This window comes from Ovis aries, chromosome 3, assembly GCF_016772045.2.
Source record: "Ovis aries strain OAR_USU_Benz2616 breed Rambouillet chromosome 3, ARS-UI_Ramb_v3.0, whole genome shotgun sequence".
Lineage (NCBI taxonomy): Eukaryota > Metazoa > Chordata > Mammalia > Artiodactyla > Bovidae > Ovis > Ovis aries.
Genome location: NC_056056.1, coordinates 53,615,918 through 53,634,554, shown reverse-complemented (window position 1 = coordinate 53,634,554; position 18,637 = coordinate 53,615,918). Strand labels below are relative to the sequence as shown.

The 18,637-nt window shown below is 39.8% G+C and overlaps 1 protein-coding gene across 1 annotated transcript; it reads right to left on the bottom strand.

Moving 5' to 3' along the window:
- Positions 1–863: 863 nt before the first annotated feature.
- LOC114113921 (KATNB1-like protein 1) lies at positions 864–2,228 on the bottom strand. The gene is given in 5 exon segments (XM_027966723.3): positions 864–1,523; positions 1,526–1,546; positions 1,549–1,707; positions 1,710–2,107; positions 2,109–2,228. Coding segments are annotated over 5 exon segments (903 nt in total). The 5' UTR covers positions 2,138–2,228; the 3' UTR covers positions 864–1,227.
- Positions 2,229–18,637: the final 16,409 nt, after the last annotated feature.

Genomic DNA, 18,637 nt, shown 5'->3' with positions numbered 1-18,637 from the left:
TTTACCAAGACTAGATTTATGGCCCAGGATGTGATCTATCATGGAGAAGGTTCAGTGTGTGCTTGAGAAAAAGGTGAAATTCATTGTTTTGGGGTGAAATGTCCTATGGATATCAATTAGGTCTAACTGGTCTATTGTATCATTTAAAATTTGTGTTTCCTTGTTTATTTTCTGTTTAGTTGATCTATCCATGGCTGTGACTGGGGTATTAAAGTTTCCCATTATTATTATTATTATTTTTTTTTTTTTTTAACATTTCTAAAGCATTGTATGTAATTCTTTAAACATATGTAGTGAAAAAAAGTAGAATTCATATAAAATCAGAACTTAAAAAAGCAAAAAATAGAAATATTTAGTCAATTTACTCAAATAAAGAAAACTTTAAATGATACAGAACTGAAAATATCAGAAATCTATATACAATAAAAAGTGAATATAAATTAGTCAATTCCATAGACATTTCCAGTTAAGCATTCATACAAATACAGATTCGCCTTTTCTTATATGAGATACTAAAAAATATTCTCAAGTTTTAAGAACGGTGTAGAATAAGTTTAACAACATTCTACATGAATGGAAACCCTGATTTAATTCCATGATTTTATCATGCCAGAAGCATGGTTGCTTTTAATTTTCTTAAACAGATATTGTTATCATACACATTGGCTTATTAATAATTAAGGCATTTTGCATACACAGTATCTCAGTGTGAACAAAAACTTTTAGTACTGATTATTTGCTATAATGGTTTAAACTTTCAAAGTCTTTTCAACATAAGAAAATAGTAGCTGCACACATATAATTGTTTTCTTATAAAACACAATCTTAAAAAAAGTAATGATGATTGGTCTCTGTGATTCCTAGTAATAAGTCCTGTCTTATTTTCACATAGTATAAATTATATTCTTATGCAGGATTGCATTAAGACCCAGTAGTTCTTAAACAATGTTACCAAATAACCATATAAATCCCAAACGCAGCAGAGGTGAACAATCTCCGTAGTGCACTTTCACCTCATTGAAGCTGAAGCTGCTCCTTTTGGATCTTCTTCCACTTCAATGTGAAGCAGATCGGTAGCATTTCATTAGTGGTTTCATCATACGTTTCTTTAGAGGAAAAAATGGTTTTGATTTCTTCCATAGTTCACAGTTCTCAGATGAGATATTTTTGGGGAAATCATATAGTCCAAGGATGTTTTGAATAGCCAAATGCTATAGATGAAGTCTTTCAATGCAACTGTAATAAATAAGCATCTACATCCTTGGCTATATTACCAGTATATCCTGGAACCAAAGTAAGATGGTTTTCCTGTTCCCACAATCCACTTAATTGCTGTTTTAAAATCTGAATATTTCCATCGTTCACAACTTCTGTTTTGGATGATAGTTCTGACCACCACCTTTTTATGACTGCTTGAAGCCAGTTTAAACCAACTATTATATATTCTTCAAATCTGCTTTTAAGTAGTGACTTTACTAGAGGCAACAAATCTACACAGCAGCCAAGTGAGATATACTGTTTTCCTCCTGTAAACTATTGGTGAGCACGGAAGGCAATCTACCACAACTCCAAGGTCCTCTATCCTTACTAAATATGCTACAAGTTCACTAATACTTCTCTTTCTCCAGAAAGTTAAAGCTACATTCAGTCTCAAATTCCTGCTGAACAAAACCTGTGCCATTGTTTCATGGTCCTGAGAAACTTCAGAAAAAAGCCACTGTATTTTGATGATGGGCTTTCTGTCTGTGAAGAACCAGAATCACTGGAGTTAATCAAATATGTTCGACTCTCATGCCGTAATTTTTCAGGGAGGTGGCCTGCACAAGCCAGTTCATTTTCTTTATTTGCCATGACACAGCCCCCACTTTTAGGGGACTGCTTTTTTCTGTAACAAGGATTTTGAATAGGATGATGAACTTTCTTTCTTCTATAGATCACCTTACGTAGTTTATCTGGGCTTTTCACAGCTTGTCCAACTGTTCTAGTTATGTAAGCAGCCAACTGTTTTGGAGATTTCTTAACCTCCTTCATGTTCTTATTAGTGAAATTAGAGATCCTTTTTCTAGGAAGATCAATGGAATGATCCTCAGTATTATTACAAAGTTGCGTTTTTAACATTGTGGGTTTCAGATGCCATAATCTCTTAAATACCGGCGCTGACCGACTGCGCCCGGCAGCCCAGACTATCCCTCGGCTCCCCGGCCGAGATCCAGGAACGGCCATTCAAAAAAAACCCCATTATTATTGTGTTATTGTTAATTTCCCCTTTCATCAGTTCAGTTCAGTCACTCAGTTGTGTCCAACTCTTTGTGACCCCATGAATCGCAGCACAGCAGGCCTCCCTGTCCATCACCAACTCCCTAAGTTCACTCAGACTCATGTCCATTGAGTCTGTGATGCCATCCAGCCATCTCATCCTCTGTCGTCCCCTTCTCCTCCAGCCCCCAATCCCTCCCAGCATCAGAGTCTTTTTCAATGAGTCAGTTCTTCGCATGAGGTGGCCAAAGTACTGGAGCTTCAGCTTTGATCATTCCTTCCAAAGAAATCCCAGGGCTGATCTCCTTCTGAATGGACTGGATGAATCTCCTTGCAGTCCAAGGGACTCTCAAGAGTCTTCTCCAACACCACAGTTCAAAAGCACCAATTCTTCGGTGCTCAGCCTTCTTCACAGTCCAACTCTCACATCCATACATGACCACAGGAAAACCATAGCCTTGACTAGACGGACCTTAGTCAGCAAAGTAATGTCTCTGCTTTTGAATATACTATCTAGGTTGGTCATAAATTTTCTTCCAAGTAGTAAGTGTCTTTTAATTTCATGGCTGCAGTCAAGATCTGCAGTGATTTTGGAGCCCCCCAAAAATAAAGTCTGACATTGTTTCTACTGTTTCCCCGCCTATTTCCCATGAAGTGATGGGACCAGATGCCATGATCTTTGTTTTCTGAATATTGAGCTTTAAGCCAACTCTTTCACTCTCCTCTTTCACTTTCATCAAGAGGCTTTTAGTTCCTCTTCACTTCCTGCCATAGGGGTGGTGTCATCTGCATATTTGAGGTTATTGATATTTCTTCCAGTAATCTTGATTCCAGCTTGTGTTTCTTCCAGTCCAGTGTTTCTCATGATGTACTCTGCATTTGTCTTACGTATTGTGGTGCTCTTATGTTGGGTGCATATATATTTACAATTGTTATATCTTCTTCTTGGATTGATCTTTTGATTATTATGTAGTGTCCTTCTTTGTCTCTTTTCACACCCTTCGTTTTAAAGTCTATTTTATCTGATATAAGTATTGCTACTCCTGCTTTCTTTTGGTCTCTATTTGCATGGAATATCTTTTCCAGCCCTTCAATTTCAGTCTGTATGTGTCCCTTGTTTCGAGATGGGTCTCTTGTAGACAACATATACAGGGATCTTGTTTTTATAACCATTCAGCCAGTCTTTGTCTTTTGGTTGGGGCAATCACAGTCTGTCTTTTGGTTGGGACATTCAACCCACTTATGTTTAAGGTAATTATCGATAAGTATGATCCCATTGTCATTTACTTTATTGTTTTGGGTTTGAGTTTATGCATCCTTTTTGTGTTTCCTGTCTAGAGAAGATCCTTTAGTATTTGTTGGAGAGCTGGTTTAGTGTTGCTGAATTCTCTCAGCTTTTGGTTGTCTGTAAAGCTTTTGATTTCTCCTTTATATTTGAATGAGAGCCTTACTGGGTACAGTAATCTAGGCTGTAGATTATTTTCTTTCATCACTTTAAGTATGTCCTGCCATTCCCTCCTGGCCTGAAGAGTTTCTATTGAAAGATCAGCTGTTTTCCTTTTGGGAATCCTCTTGTGTGATATTTGTTGTTTTTCCCTTGCTGCTTTTAATATTTGTTCTTTGTGTTTGATCTTTGTTAATTTGATTAATATGTGTCTTGTTGTGTTTCACCTGGGGTTTATCCTATTTGGGACTCTCTGGGTTTCTTGGACTTGGGTGATTGTTTCCTTCCCCACTTTAAGGAAATTTTCAAATATTATCTCCTCAAGGATTTTCTCATGGTCTTTCTTTTTGTCTTCTTCATCTGGGACTCCTATGCCTATGTTAGGGTGTTTAACATTGTCCCAGAGGTCTCTGAGGTTGTCCTCATTTTTTTTAATTCATTTTTCTTTTTTCCTCTCTGATTCAATTATTTCTACCATACTATCTTCTACTTCACTAATCCTATCTTCTGTCTCTTATTCTAATATTTGTTTCCTCCAGAATGCTTTTGATCTCATTTATTGCATTATTCATTATATATTGACTCTTTTTTATTTCTTCTAGGTCTTTGTTAAACATTTTTTTGCATTTTCTCAATACTTGTCTCTAGGCTATTTATCTATGATTCCATTTTGTTTTCAAGATATTGGATCATTTTCACTATCATTATTCAAAATTGTTTATCAGGTAAATTCCCTATCTCTTCCTCTTTTGTTTGGTTTGGTGGACATTTATCCTGTTCCTTTACCAGCTGGGTATTCCTCTGTCTCTTCATCTTGTTTATATTGCTATGTTTGGGGTGGTCTGTCTGTATTCTGGCCATTTGTGGAGTTCTCTTTTTTGTGGAGTTTCCTCACTGTGGCTGGGGTTGGACCAGTGGCTTGTCAAAGTTTTCTGGTTAGGGAAGCTTGTTTCGGTGTTCTGGTGGGTGGAGTTGGATTTCTTCTCTCTGGAGTGCAATGAAGGGTCCAGTAATGAGTTATGAGATGTCAGTGGGTTTGGAGTGACTTTGGGCAGTCTGCGTATTGAAGCTCAGGGCTGTGTTCTTGTGTTGCTGGAGAATTTGCGTGGTATGTCTTGCTCTGGAACTTGCTGGTGGTGCTTCATTCCAGTGTAGGTATGGAGGCATTTGATGAGCTCCTGTCAATTAATGTTCCCTGGAGTCAGGAGTTCTCTGGTGTTCTCAGGATTTGGACTCAAGCCTCCTGCTTCTGGTTTTCAGTCTTATTTTTACAGTAACCTCAAGACTTCTCCATCTATACAGCACCATTGATAAAACATCTAGGTTAAAGATGAAAAGTTTCTCCACAGTGAGGGACACCCAGAGAGATTCATAGAGTTACATGGAGAAGAAAAGAGGGAGAGGGGAGATAGAGGTGACCTGAATGAGATGAAGTGGGATCAAAGGAAGAGAGAGCACATTAGCCAGTAATTACTTCCTTATGTGTGCTCCACAGTCTGGACTGCTCAGAGTTGTTCACAGAGTTATACAGAGAAGAGAGGAGGAAGGAAGGAGACAGAGGTGGCCAGGAGGATAAAGGGGGGAATTAAAAGGAGAGAGACAGATCCAGCCAGTATTTAGTTCCCTAAGTGTTCTCCACCATCCGGAACACACAAAGAGATTCACAGAGTTGGGTAGAGAAGAGAAGGGGGAGGGAGGAGATAGAGGCGACCTGGTGGAGAAACAGGAGAGAGTAGTCAAGCCAGTAATCTCACTCCCAAGTAAAAATGGGTACTGGAGATTGTGTTCTTGAAGGTACAAAATTGATAACAAATAACAAAAAGCAAAGATTAAATATCTAGAGGTTGATTTTCAAAAATACAATATTAAATAAAAAACAAAGTCACAAAAATTATAAAATATATACATATATATGAAGTTTGCTTTAAATTATAGGGTATTTCTCTTTTTTTGCAGAGTAATAGGTTATAAAAATGAAAATTAAAGGAATAATAGAGGATTTTAAAATTTAAAAAATAAAAAAGAATGATAGTAAAAATAGTAAAAATATATCTAGGACTTTCTCTAGCATTTGGGGCAGTTCATTTTTGGATAGTTCCTTGATCTGACTATATTTTTCAAGATCTATAGGCCCCTCCCCATGTAGTCGCTACTAACTACAGGTTTTTAATCTATTGCACCTGTCACTTCCAAGGAGGATCCCTCTGTTTTAGCTTCTTCTGTTTGCTGGTCTCTTCAGTGTTTAATTTCTGCCCTGACACAAGGAGATGGTGGTGGACAGTTTTTTAGGCTCACTCGTTCAATCATGCTGTGGAGAGAGGGATGCTGCAAACAAATAACACTGGTGTGTGCTCACAGTGTCTCAGCCACACTGGGTTTGCCCCCACTCACGGTGTGTGTGCTTTTCCCGTCAACACTGCTTAGGCTCTAGGTTGCTCTGCTGGGAACTGTCTGAGGCCGGCCCTGGGTTGTATGCACTTCCCAGGTCTAAGCCACTCAGGTTCAGGCACTCGGGTCATCCTCAGAGGCACAGACTTGGTTGGGCCTGCGTTTTGTGCCCTTCCCAGGTCCGAGCAGCTCAGGTGACCAGGTGTTCGGCTAGCATGCTCGCTGTGACTTATCACCTCCCCCTTCCCTGCCGCTTGGTTTTCTGGGTGTACAACCGGTGCATCTTCTCAGGCAGATGGTTGACCATCCAGAATCCCAAGTAGTCTTAGTTATCAACGAAGCCTGCTTGCAGTTTGGTAGATAATGCCTCTCTGGGGCCAAGATTGCCCCCTTCTGGCTCTGGCTGCCTGTCACTGGAGGGGGATGGTCTGCAGCTGGCTAGCTCTGCTCAGTCCTGTATTCTGTGAGTGGTCCTGACAGTGTCTTAGGTTAGGGCTTTTTGTGTAGCTCTAGTCAGTCATGTGTTCTGTGAGCGGGCCTGGTGGCATCTTAGGTTAGGGTTTTTTTGCGTGGTGGCTATCCCACAGTCTGGTTTGCTAGTCCAAGTTAGTTCCTTCAGATTGCCCTTGGGGCATTCAGGCCTGGTCCTTACTATAAGGTATGCAGCCCGCGCCTCCCTGCCCAGCCCCTGCTTGCTAGTGGCAGATGCAGATGTCTGCACTGCTTCTCTGCTGGCGGAGTTACCACTGGGCATGTAGTCCTCCCAGTTATGTTGCCCTCTGTGGTTCAAACGCTCCCACAGTCTCGGCAGTGAGAGTGTTTCCTGGTGTTTGGAAACTTCTCTTATTTTTAAGACTACCTTCCAAGGATGGAGCTCCGTCCCTAACTCTTTTCTCTCTTTTTGTGTTTTATATTTTTCCTACATCCTTTTTAGACAATGGGCTGCTTTTCTGGGTGCCTGATGTCCTCTGCCAGCATTCAGAAGCTGTTTTATGGAATTTACTCAGTGCTCAAATATTCTTTTGATGAATTTTTTGGGGAGAAAGTGATCTCCCCATCCTATTTCTCCACCATCTTCTGGAGAAGACTCTTGAGAGTCCCTTGGACTGCAAGGAGATCCAACCAGTTCATCCTAAAGGAGATCAGTCCTGGGTGTTCATTGGAAGGACTGATGTTGAAGCTGAAACTCCAATACTTTGGTCACCTGATGTGAAGAACTGACTCATTTGAAAAAAGTCCTTATGCTGGGAAAGATTGAGGTCAGGAGAAGAAGGGGATGACAGAGGATGAGATGGTTGGATGGCATCACTGGCTCAATGGACATGGGTTTGGGTGGACTCTGGGAGCTGAGGATGGACAGGGAGGCCTGGCATGCTGTTGTTCATGGGCTTGCAAAGAGTCAGACATGACTGAGAGACTGAACTGAACTGAACGTCCAACTGTGCTCAGTTGAGGAACTGAACTTCCAACCTCCAAGATGCTCAGCTTTCTTTATAGTCCAACTCTCACATCCATACAAGACTTTTGGAAAATCCATAGCTTTGACTAAATGGACCTTTGCTGGCAAAGTAATGTCTCTACTTTTAATATGCTGTCTAGGTTGGTCATTACTTTTCTTCCAAGAAGCAAGCGTCTTTTAATTTGGATGACTGCAGTCACCATCTGCAGTGATTTTGGAGCCCAAGAAAATAGTCTCTCACTACTTTCACTGTTTCCCCATCTATTTGCCATGACCTTACTTTTATGAAAGTTAAGTTTTAAGCTAACTTTTTCACTATCCTCATTCACGTTTATCAAGAGGCTCTTTAGTTCTAATTCACTTTCTTCCATTAAGGTAGTGGCATCGGAATATCTGACTTTTGATATTACTTCCAGCAATCTTGATTCCAGCTTGTGCTTCATCCAGCCCGGGGTTTCACATGATGTACTCTGCATAGAAGTTAAATAAGCAGGGTGACAATATACAGCCTTGATGTATTCTTTCCCCGATTTGGAACCAGTCTGCTGTTTCATTTCCAGTTCTAACTGTACTTCTTTACCTGCATGCAGATTTCTCAGGAGGCAGATCGGGTGGTCTGGTGCTCTTATCTTTTAAAAATTTTCCACAGTTTGTTCTGATCCACACAGTCCAAGGCTTTGGCATAGTCAATAAAGCAGAATTAGATGTTTTTCTGGAACTCTCTTGCTTTTTTGATGATCCAGAAGATGTTGGCAATTTGATCTCTGGTTCCACTGCCTTTTTAAAATCCAGTTTGAACATCTGGAAGGTCACGGTCCAGGTACTGTTGAAGCCTGACTTGGAGAATCTTGATCATTACTTTGCTAGCATGTGAGATGAGTGTCATTGTGCAGTAGTTTGAACCTACTTTGGCACTGCCTTTCTTTGAGATTGGAATGAAAGCTGACATTATCCTGTCCTGTGACCACTGCTGAGTTTTTCAAATTTTCTGGCATATTGTCTGCAGACTTTCACAGCATGATCTTTTAGGATTTGAAATAGCTCAAATGGAATTCCATCCCCTCCCCTAGCTTTGTTCATAGTGACACTTCCTATGGCCAACCTCACTTCACATTCCAGGATATCTGGTTTTAGGTGAGTGATCACACCATCGTGATTATCTTGGTTGTGAAGATCTTTTCTGTACAGTTCTGTGTGTTCTTGCCACCTCCTCTTAATGTTTTCTGCTTCTGTTAGATCCATACAATTTCTGTCCTTTATTGTGCCCATCTTTGCATGAAATATTCCCTTGGTATCTCTATTTTTCTTGAGAAATCTGGAGCCTTTCCCATTCTATTGTTTTCTTGTATTTCTTTTCATTAATCACTGAGGAAGGTTTTCATGCCTCTCCTTGCTATTCCTTGAAACTCTACATTCAACTGTGTATACCTTTCCTTTTCTCCTTGCCATCTCTTCTTTACTTTGCTGGTTGTAAGGGATTCTCAGACAATCATTTTGCCTTTTTGCATTTTTTTTTTAAATGGGGGGATAAACTTGATCAGTTCAGTTCATTCGCTCAGTTGTGACCAACTCTTTCCGACCCCATGAATCGCAGCAGTTTACCCAAACTCACATCTATCAAGTCGGTGAGCCATCCAGCCATCTCATCCTCGGTTGTCCCCTTCTCCTGCCCCCAACCCCTCCCAGCATCAGAGTCTTTTCCAATGAGTCAACTCTTTACATGAGGTGGACAAAGCATTGGAGTTTCAGGTTCAACATCAGTCCTTCCAATGAAAACCCAGGACTGATTTTTAGGATGAACTGATTGGATCTCCTTGCAGTCCAAGGGACTCTCAAGAGTCTTCTCCAACACCACAGTTCAAAAGCATCAATTCTTCAATGCTCAGCTTTTTTTTTTTTTTTTTCTCACATCCATACATTACCACTGGAAAAATTGTACCCTTGAGTAGACGGACCTTTGTTGACAAAGTAATGTCTTTGCTTTTAATATGCTACCTAGGTTGGTCATAACTTTCCTTCCAAGAAGTAGGTGTCTTTTAATTTCATGGCTGCAATCACAATCTACATTGATTTTGGACAACAAAACAATAAAGTCTGACACTGTTTGCACTGTTTCCCCATCTATTTCCCATGAAGTGATATGACCAGATGCCATGATCTTAGTTTTCTGAATGTTGAGATTTAAACTAAATTTTTACTATTATCTTTCACTTTCATCAAGAGGCTTTTTAGTTCCTCTTCACCTTCTTCACTTCACTTTCATAAGTGTAGTGCCATCTGCATATCTGAGGTTGTTAATATTTCTCCTGAAAATCTTGATTCCATCTTGTGCTTCTTCCAGGCCAGCATTTCTCATGATGTACTCTGCATAGAAGTTAAAGAAGCAGGGTGACAATATACAGCCTTGACGGACTCCTTTTCCTATTTGAAAACAGTCTGTTGTTCGATGTTCAGTTCTAACTGTTGCTTCCTGACCTACATATACGTTACTCAAGAGCCAGGTCAAGTGGTCTGGTATTCCCATCTCTTTCAGAATTTTCCGCAGTTTATTGTGATCCACACAGTCAAAGGCTTTGGCATAGTCAATAAAGCAGAAATGGAAGTTTTTCTGGAACTTTCTTGCTTTTTCAGTGATCTAGTGGATGTTGGCAATTTGATCTCTGCCTTTTCTAAAACCAGCTTGAACATCTGGAAGTTCATGGTTCATGTATTGCTGAAGCCTGGCTTGGATAATTTTGAGCATTACTTTACTAGCAAGTGAGATGAGTGCAATTGTGCAGTAGTTTGAGCATTCTTTGACGTTGCCTTTCTTTGGAATTGGAATGAAAATTGACCTTTTCCAGTCCTGTGGCCACTGCTGAGTTTTCCAAATTTGCTAACCTGTTGAGTGCAGCACTGTCAGAGCATCATCTTTCAGGATTTGATATATTTCAACTGGAATTCCATCACCTCCACTAGCTTTGTTCATAGTGAAGCTTTCAAAGGCCCACTTGACTTCACATTCCAGGATGTCTGGCTCTAGGTGAGTGATCACACCATCATGATTATCTGGGTTGTGAAGATCTTTTCTGTACAGTTCTTCTGTGTATTCTTGCCACCTCTTCTTAATAGCTTCCGCTTCGGTTAGGTCCGTATAATATCTATCCTTTATTGGGCCCATGTTTGCATGAAATATTCCCTTGATATCTCTAATTTTCTTGAAAAGATCCCTAGTCTTTCCCATTCTGTTATTTTCCTCTATATCTTTGCATTGATCGCTCAGGAAGGGTTACTTATTTCTCCTTGCTATTCTTTGGAACTCTGCATTCAGATGCTTATATCTTTCCTTTTCTCCTTTGCTTTTCGCTTCTCTTCTTTTCACAGCTATTTGTAAGGCCTCCTCAGACAGCCATTTTGCTTTTTGGCATTTATTTTCCATGGGGATGGTCTTAATCCCTATCTCCTGTACAGTGTCACAAACCTCCATCTATATTTCATCAGGCACTCAGTTTATCAGATTTAGTCCCTTACATCTATTTCTCACCTCCACTGTATAATCATAAGAGATTTTATTTAGGTCATTCCTGAATTATCTACTGTTTTTTTCCCTACTTTATTGCATTTAAATCTGAATTTTGTAATAAAGAGTTCATGATCTGAGCCACAGTGAGCTCCTGGTCATGTTTTTACTGACTGTATAGAGCTTCTCCATCTTTGACTGCAAAGAATATAATCAATCTGATTTCGATGTTACCATCTGGTGATGTCCATGTGTAAAGTCTTCTTTTGTGTTGTTGGAAGAGGGTGTTTGCTATGATCAGTGCGTTCTCTTGTCAAAACTCTATTAGCCTTTGCCCTGCTTCATTCCATACCCCAAGGTCAAATATGCCTGTTACTCCAAGTGTTTCTTGACTTCCTACTTTTGCATTCCAATCCCCTATAATGAAAAGGACATCTTTTTTGGGTGTTAGTTCTAAAAGGTCTTATAAGTCTTCATAGAAACTTTCAACTTCAGCTTCTTCAGCTTTATTGTTTGGGGCATAGGTTTGGATTACCGTGATATTGAATGATTTGCCTTGGAAACGAGCAGGGGTCATTCTGTCCTTTTTGATACTGCATCCAAGTACTACATTTTGGACTCTTGTTGACCATGATGGCTATTCCATTTCTTCTAAGGGATTTCTGCCCACAGTAGTAAATATAATGATCATCTGAGTTAAATTCATACATTGCAGTCCTTTTAGTTTACTGGTTCCTAGAATGTCAATGTTCACTCTTGCCATCTCCTGCTTGACCGCTTCCAATTTGCCTTGATTTATGGATGAGAGGAGCTACCCCACGTCCGAGGTCAGGGACAGCTGCCAAGAGGAATTATTCCATATCTGAGGTCAGGGGCTGTGGAAAAGAGGAGCCACCCCACGTCCAAAAGTGGCAGCTGCGTGGGTGCAGGAGGGCTGAGAGGAGCTACTCCATGTTCGGGGTCAGGAAGGTGACTCGTCCAAGGTAAGGAGCAGTGGCTGTGCTTTGCTGGAGCAGCCGTGTGGAGATAACCCAGCTCCAAGGTAAGAGAAACCCAAGTAAGACAGTAGGTGTTGTGGGAGGGCATCAGAGGGCAGACACACTGAAACAATAATCACAGAGAACTAGCCAACCTGATCACATGGACCACAGCCTTGTTTAACTCAATGAAACTAAGCCATGCCGTGTGGGGTCACCTAAGAAGGACTGTTCATGGTGGAGAGGTCTGACAGAATGTAGTCCACTGGAGAAGGGAATGGCAAACCACTTCAGTAGTCTTGCCTTGAGAATCCCATGAATGGTATGAAAAGGTAAAATGATAGGATACTGAAAGAGAAACTCCCCAGGTTGGTAAGTGCCCAATCTTGATCACTGCCTCTTGTACAATGTCACGAGCCTCCATTCCACCAAAAAAATATACCCAACATCCAAGGGCAAAGGAGAAGCCCCAGGACGATGGTAGGAGGGGCAAAATCAAGTTTAGGATCAAACTCCTTACCTTCCAGAGATATTCAGAAGGCCCAAACAAACCTTGTGCACACCAGGACCCAGAGACCCCACACACGGACTGAGCCAGAATTGTGTTTGAGTGCCTCCTGCGAAGGTATGGGTCAGCAGGGGCCAGCCACAGTGTCTGGGGCTCTGGGTACAGCATACTTGGGTATGGCATAAGCCCTCTTGGAGGAGGTCGCCATCGACCCCGCCATAAAATCTCTAGAACATAGAGAGGATGGGAGAAACAGACACTTGGATGGCAGACAGAAACTTATGCACATCAGAACCCAGGAGAAAGGGGCAGTGACCCCACAAGAGACTGACCCAGACTTGCCTGTGAGTGTCTAGGAGTCTCCAGCAGAGGCATGGGTCAATGGTGGCCTGCTGCAGGATCAGGGGCACTGAGTGCAGCAGTGGGTGCATGGGACTGTTTGAAGGAGGTCACTATTATCTTCATTACCTTCACCATAGTTTGGCCTCAGGTCAAACAACGGAGAGGGAATACAGCCCCACCCATCAAGGGAAATTGGATTAAAGATTTACTGAACATGGCCCCACCAATCAGAACAAGACCCAGTTTCCCCCTCAGTTAGTCTCTCTCTTCAGAAAGTTTCCATAAGCCTCTTATCTTTATCCATATGAGGGCAGACAGAATGAAAACAACAGTCACAGAAACCTAACCAAACAAGGCAAACTGAGTTAGCCTTGTCTAACTCAATGAAACTCTGAGCCATGTCTTGGAGGGCCACCCAAGATGAATGGGTCATGGTGGAGAGTTCTGACAAAATATGGTCCACTGGAGAAGGGAATGACAAATCACTTCAGTATTCTTGCCTTGAGAACCCTATGAACAGTATGGAAAGGCAAAAAGATAAGACACTGAACGATGAACTCCCCAGGACAGTAGGTGCCCAATATGTTACTGGAGAACAGTGGAGAAATAATTTCAGAAAGTATGAAGAGATGGAGCTAAAGCAAAAACAACACCCAGTTGTGCATGCGACTGGTGATGGAAGTAAACTCTGATACTGTAAAGAGAAATATTGCATAGGAACCTGGATTATTAGGTTAAACAGGAGTTGACAAGAGTGAACATCGACATTTCAAGAATCAGCGAACTAAAATGGACTGGAATGGTGAATTTAATTCGGATGACCATTATATCTACTACTGCGGGCAAGAATCCCTTAGAAAAATGGAATAGCCATCATAGTCAAAAAAAGAGTCTGAAATGCAGTACATGGATGCAATCTCAAAAACGACAGAATGATCTCTGTTCGTTTCCAAGCCAAATCTTTCAGTAACATAGTAATCAAAGTCTATCCCCTGACTAGTAATGCTGAAGAAGCTGAAGTTGAATGGTTCTATGAAGACCTACAATACCTTCTGGAACTAACACCCGAAAAAGATGGCCTTTCCATTATAGGAGACTGGAATGCAAAAGTAGGAAGTCAAGAAACACTTGGAGTAACAGGCATATTTGACCTTGGAATACAAAGCAGTAGGCCAAAAGCTAACATAGTTTTCCTAAGAGAACGCACTGGTCATAGCAAACACCCTCTTCCAACAAAACAAGAGCAGACTCTACTCATGGATATCATCAGATGGTCAATACTGAAATTAGATTGATTATATTATTTGCAGCTAAAGATGGAGAGGCTCTATAAAGTCATCAAAAACAAGACTGGGAGCTGACTGTGGTTCAGATCATGAACTCCTTATTGCCAAATTTAGACTTAAGTTGAAAAAAGTAGGGAAAACAACTAGACCATTCAGGTATGAACAAAATCAGATATTAAATAATAATAACAAAGAAAAGTGAAAAATAATCACTGACATTAGAAATAAGAAGTATGTATACTACCAGCAATTAAACCCATTGTGGGAAATCAGGAAGCATATAATGAAAATAAACTTATTTTAAATTTAATTAATAACTAGAGCCAAGCAGTGTGGTATTCCATAATTTTTTTTTTCTTATATTTCTGCAGTTAGGGCTTTGTGAACTACTGTTAATGAAAGTTGGTCCCTAGGTTAAAGAAAGGACCAGACGGTAATCCGTCACTGATTGGAGATTCTGTTCCAGACAATGGAGTATGTGGTGCCCTGTAGAAGAGTTCTCAAGTGAAATAGTAATAACAGGTGAAAATATTTATTTATATCTACAGATGAACTAAATTATGGGGGGAAAAATATACTGGGTTTGGTCAAAAAGTTAATTCTGGTTTTTCATACCATGTAATGGAAAAATCCAAAAGAGCTTTTGGCCAACCCCATGGTAACTTATCAATAAGAAGGACATTAATATCTGACTCTTCACCAATATTCACTCCTCCTGTTTATTTCTCTCTGCATGCACTCCACTTTAGGAGGATGTGGTCAAGAGGTTATAGTTTCCTCTCTTCTCAGGTTTCAGTCAAGGGCTACAATAACTCTCCAGGAGGGCAAAATAAGCAGCCTTCCTCATCCCCCTAAGCTCCATATTGCAGAAGCAAAATTCTAGGTGAGTGCTGTGGGAGTAGCAACTCAGAAATTGTGTATAGGAGAGAGTGGATATAAAGGACAAAAAATTCTCCCTGAATGAAGTGATTTTGTTTGGAATAGAGAGTGAAAAAGTGTGAACACTCGCATAAGCAAGGTAACATATGATGGTAAGTAATTGAAGCTCCATGAAAGCAGTAAGTTAGATGTAATAGCAGTTAGTGTACAGGGAGGAGGACAGGGAATAACAGCTAAATGGAGCATTTCTGGTGTCAGACGGAGCTACTGATGAAGAACCTGCCTGCCAATGCAGAAGGTATAAGAGACATGAGTTCAATCCCTGGGTGGGGAAGATCCTAAAGGAGGGCATGGCAAGAAACTCCAGTATTCTTGCCTGGAGTCTCCCCTGGACCTAGGAGCCTGGTGGGCTATAGTCCATAGAGTTGTAAAGAGTCAGACACTACTGAAGTGACTTAGCACACATGCATGCACATGAGCCCTAAAACTATCCCTTTAAATTTTAAATGGATTAGACTGAAGAATAATTATGCCCTAGTGAGTGAGTGAAAGTCACTCAGTCGTGTCCAACTCTTTATGACCCCATTCACTATCAGTTCAATTCAGTTCAGTTCAGTTTCTCAGTCATGTCCAACTCTGTGACCCCATGAATCGCAGCGCACCAGGCTTCCCTATCCATCAACATCTCCTGGAGTTCACTCAGACTCACGTCCATCAAGTCCATGATGCCATCCAGCCATCTCATCCTCGGTCATCCCCTTCTCCTCCTGCCAACAATCCTTAGAGTCATGGAATTCTCCAGGCCAGAATACTGGAGTACGTAGCCTTCCCTTCTCCAGGGGATATTCCCAATCCAGGGGTCGAACCCCAGTCTCCTGCATGGCAGGCAGATTCCTTACCAGCTGAGCCACAAAGGAAGCCCAATTATACCTCAGGTTGTTATCAAAGACAATGAACAATCAGCCAGCAGTTAGCAGGGTCTTAGAATTGGTGTAATACCAACAGATCCAAACAGCTTAACAGAGAGACACTCAAAAAGATTCTTACTAAAATTACTGTTATTCTAGGGTGCAAGTGGACTTGCAGAAGGCTAGACCCTCTGAGGAATGACAGGAATGGCTTCACACTGCTAAAGAAATAGATTTCTCTAAAATAATTGAGGCAAGTCACTAAAGAAGTATATAGGTAAGACATAATAGCCCACCTCGGGGATTAGGTAAAACAATAAGTAGAGTGGTTATAATATGTTAAATACCCAGATTTCAATAAAAATATGAGAATTCAAACTGGAAAGTATGATCTATAAACGGGACAGTAGGCAACTAAAAGTGTCTGTGAGAAAAATCATATATTAGATATAACATATTTTAAATAAATAAATAAAACCTGAGATTATAGAAATAAAGGAAGGAATGATGACAATATCTCTTCAAATAAATGGTATAAGTATAGAGATCAATATTTATATAGAGATCAAGATTTTAAAAGACCTAGTGGAAATTGTAGACCTGAAAAGTATAAAATCTAGAATAATAATTAAAGGGAATAAACTGCAGATTTGAATGAGCATAAGGAAAAATCAGTGAATTTAAAGTTTGATAGATATTATGCAATCCAATGAAAAGAGAGAAAAAAAGAAAATAATGGAAAGGTTATGAACGAAATTTTGAATAATCTTAAGTGCACAAGAATATATGGAATAGAATTATTTGAAGGAGAAAAGGGGTAAAAAAATTATGCCAAGGAATAATGACTGCACATTTTCCAAATTTAGAGAAAAAAAAATTACCCTACACAAACTCTCTAAGGAGCATAGACACAGAGAAGTCTACACACAGATATCAGAGTAAAACTCTTGAGAGACAAAGACGAACTTAAAACAGCAAGAAAAAAATGACTAATCACATAAAAGAAACTTCAATACATTTAGATACCGATTTTTTACCAGAAACAATGGTAATCAGGAGACATTTGGAGGACATATTCAGAATACTAAAAGAATGAAAGAAAACTGTCAGACAACTTACATCCAGCAAAAGTACCTTTTCAAAACCAAAGTAATATAAATAGTTTACAGATAACAAAAATGAAGAGACTTTGTTGATAGCAGATCAGCCTTTCAAGAAGTACTTAAGAAATTTCTTGGGCTGAAAGCAAGTAATGTAAGATAGTAATTCAAATCCAAACACAAAACAAAGCATTGGTAGGTGTAAATATGTAATGGTAAAAGAAGATATGAAGATTTATTTATCTCATTTCTTCTTTTAATTGATTTTTAAAAAATGGTGTTTTTAAATCAATGGATAGTTAAGTGAATTATTGTGACTATTATAGGAATGTAACATAATTGGCAAACAGAGCACAAAAATGGTGAATGGGAGCAGAGATCTGTTGAAATAAGAAATTTACACCAGCTGGTAACTCAAATTCACAGAAACAAATGAAATGAACCATAACAGATAAATAAGAATCCTATTATAATAAACAACATAAATATGTACTTATTTTTTCTCCTATCATCTTTTAAAAATACATTAAATTAGATAGAGTCATAATTAAAGAAATTAATTGTTATTTTGTACCATGCATAGATATAACATGTATTATAATGGCAGTACAAAAAGTGGGAGAGGGGATAGAGCTATATAGGAATATCATTTCTATATTTTATTATAATTATGTGAACATAAATCAAGACTACACATTTCACAACAATATACAAACAAAAATACTCATTAAACTCATTAATGGATGTATTTGGGAAATGCAGGAAACAGAAGTGTGAGATAAAGTAAAAGGGAAAAATAAATTGACAAATCAAAAACAGGGCTCTTGAAGCACCTATGTGCCATGGAAAGAACACTGTGATTTAATCAAGTCTTCGTGTGTGGAAGGAAGGAAAGAATATGTGAAACCCATACTATGACCTTGAAATATATGTTTCTTTTCTTATTCATTTTGACCTTTAACATAGGAATAAATGATTGCTAATAAAACGCTACTACTGAGTCAGTTCATTTCAGTTCAGTCGCTCAGTCATGTCTGACTCATTGTTACCCCATAGACTGCAGCATCCCAAATGTCTCTGTCCATTAGCAACTCCCAGAGTTTACTCAAACTCATGTACATAGAATCAGTGATCTCATCCAACCATCTCACCCTCTGTTGCCCCCTTCTCCTCCCATCTTCAATCTTTCCCAGCATCAGGGTCTTTTCAAATGAGTCAGTTGGCCAAAGTACTGGAGTTTCAGCTTCAGCATCAATCCTTCCAATGAATATTCAGGACTGATTTCCTTTAGGATGGACTGGTTGAATCTCCTTGCAGCCCAAGGGACACTCAAGAGGCTTCTGCAACACCACAGTTCAAAAGCATCAAACCTTTGACGCTCAGCTTTCTTTATAGTCCAACTCTCACATACATACACGACTAATGGAAAATTCATAGCTTTGACTAGACAGACCTTTGTTGGCAAAGTAATCTCTACTTTTTAATATGCTGTCTAGGTTGGTCATAACTTTTCTTCCAAGGAGTAAGCGTCTTTTAATTTCATGGCTGCAGTCAACATCTGCAGTGATTTTGGAGCCCAAAAAAGAAAGTC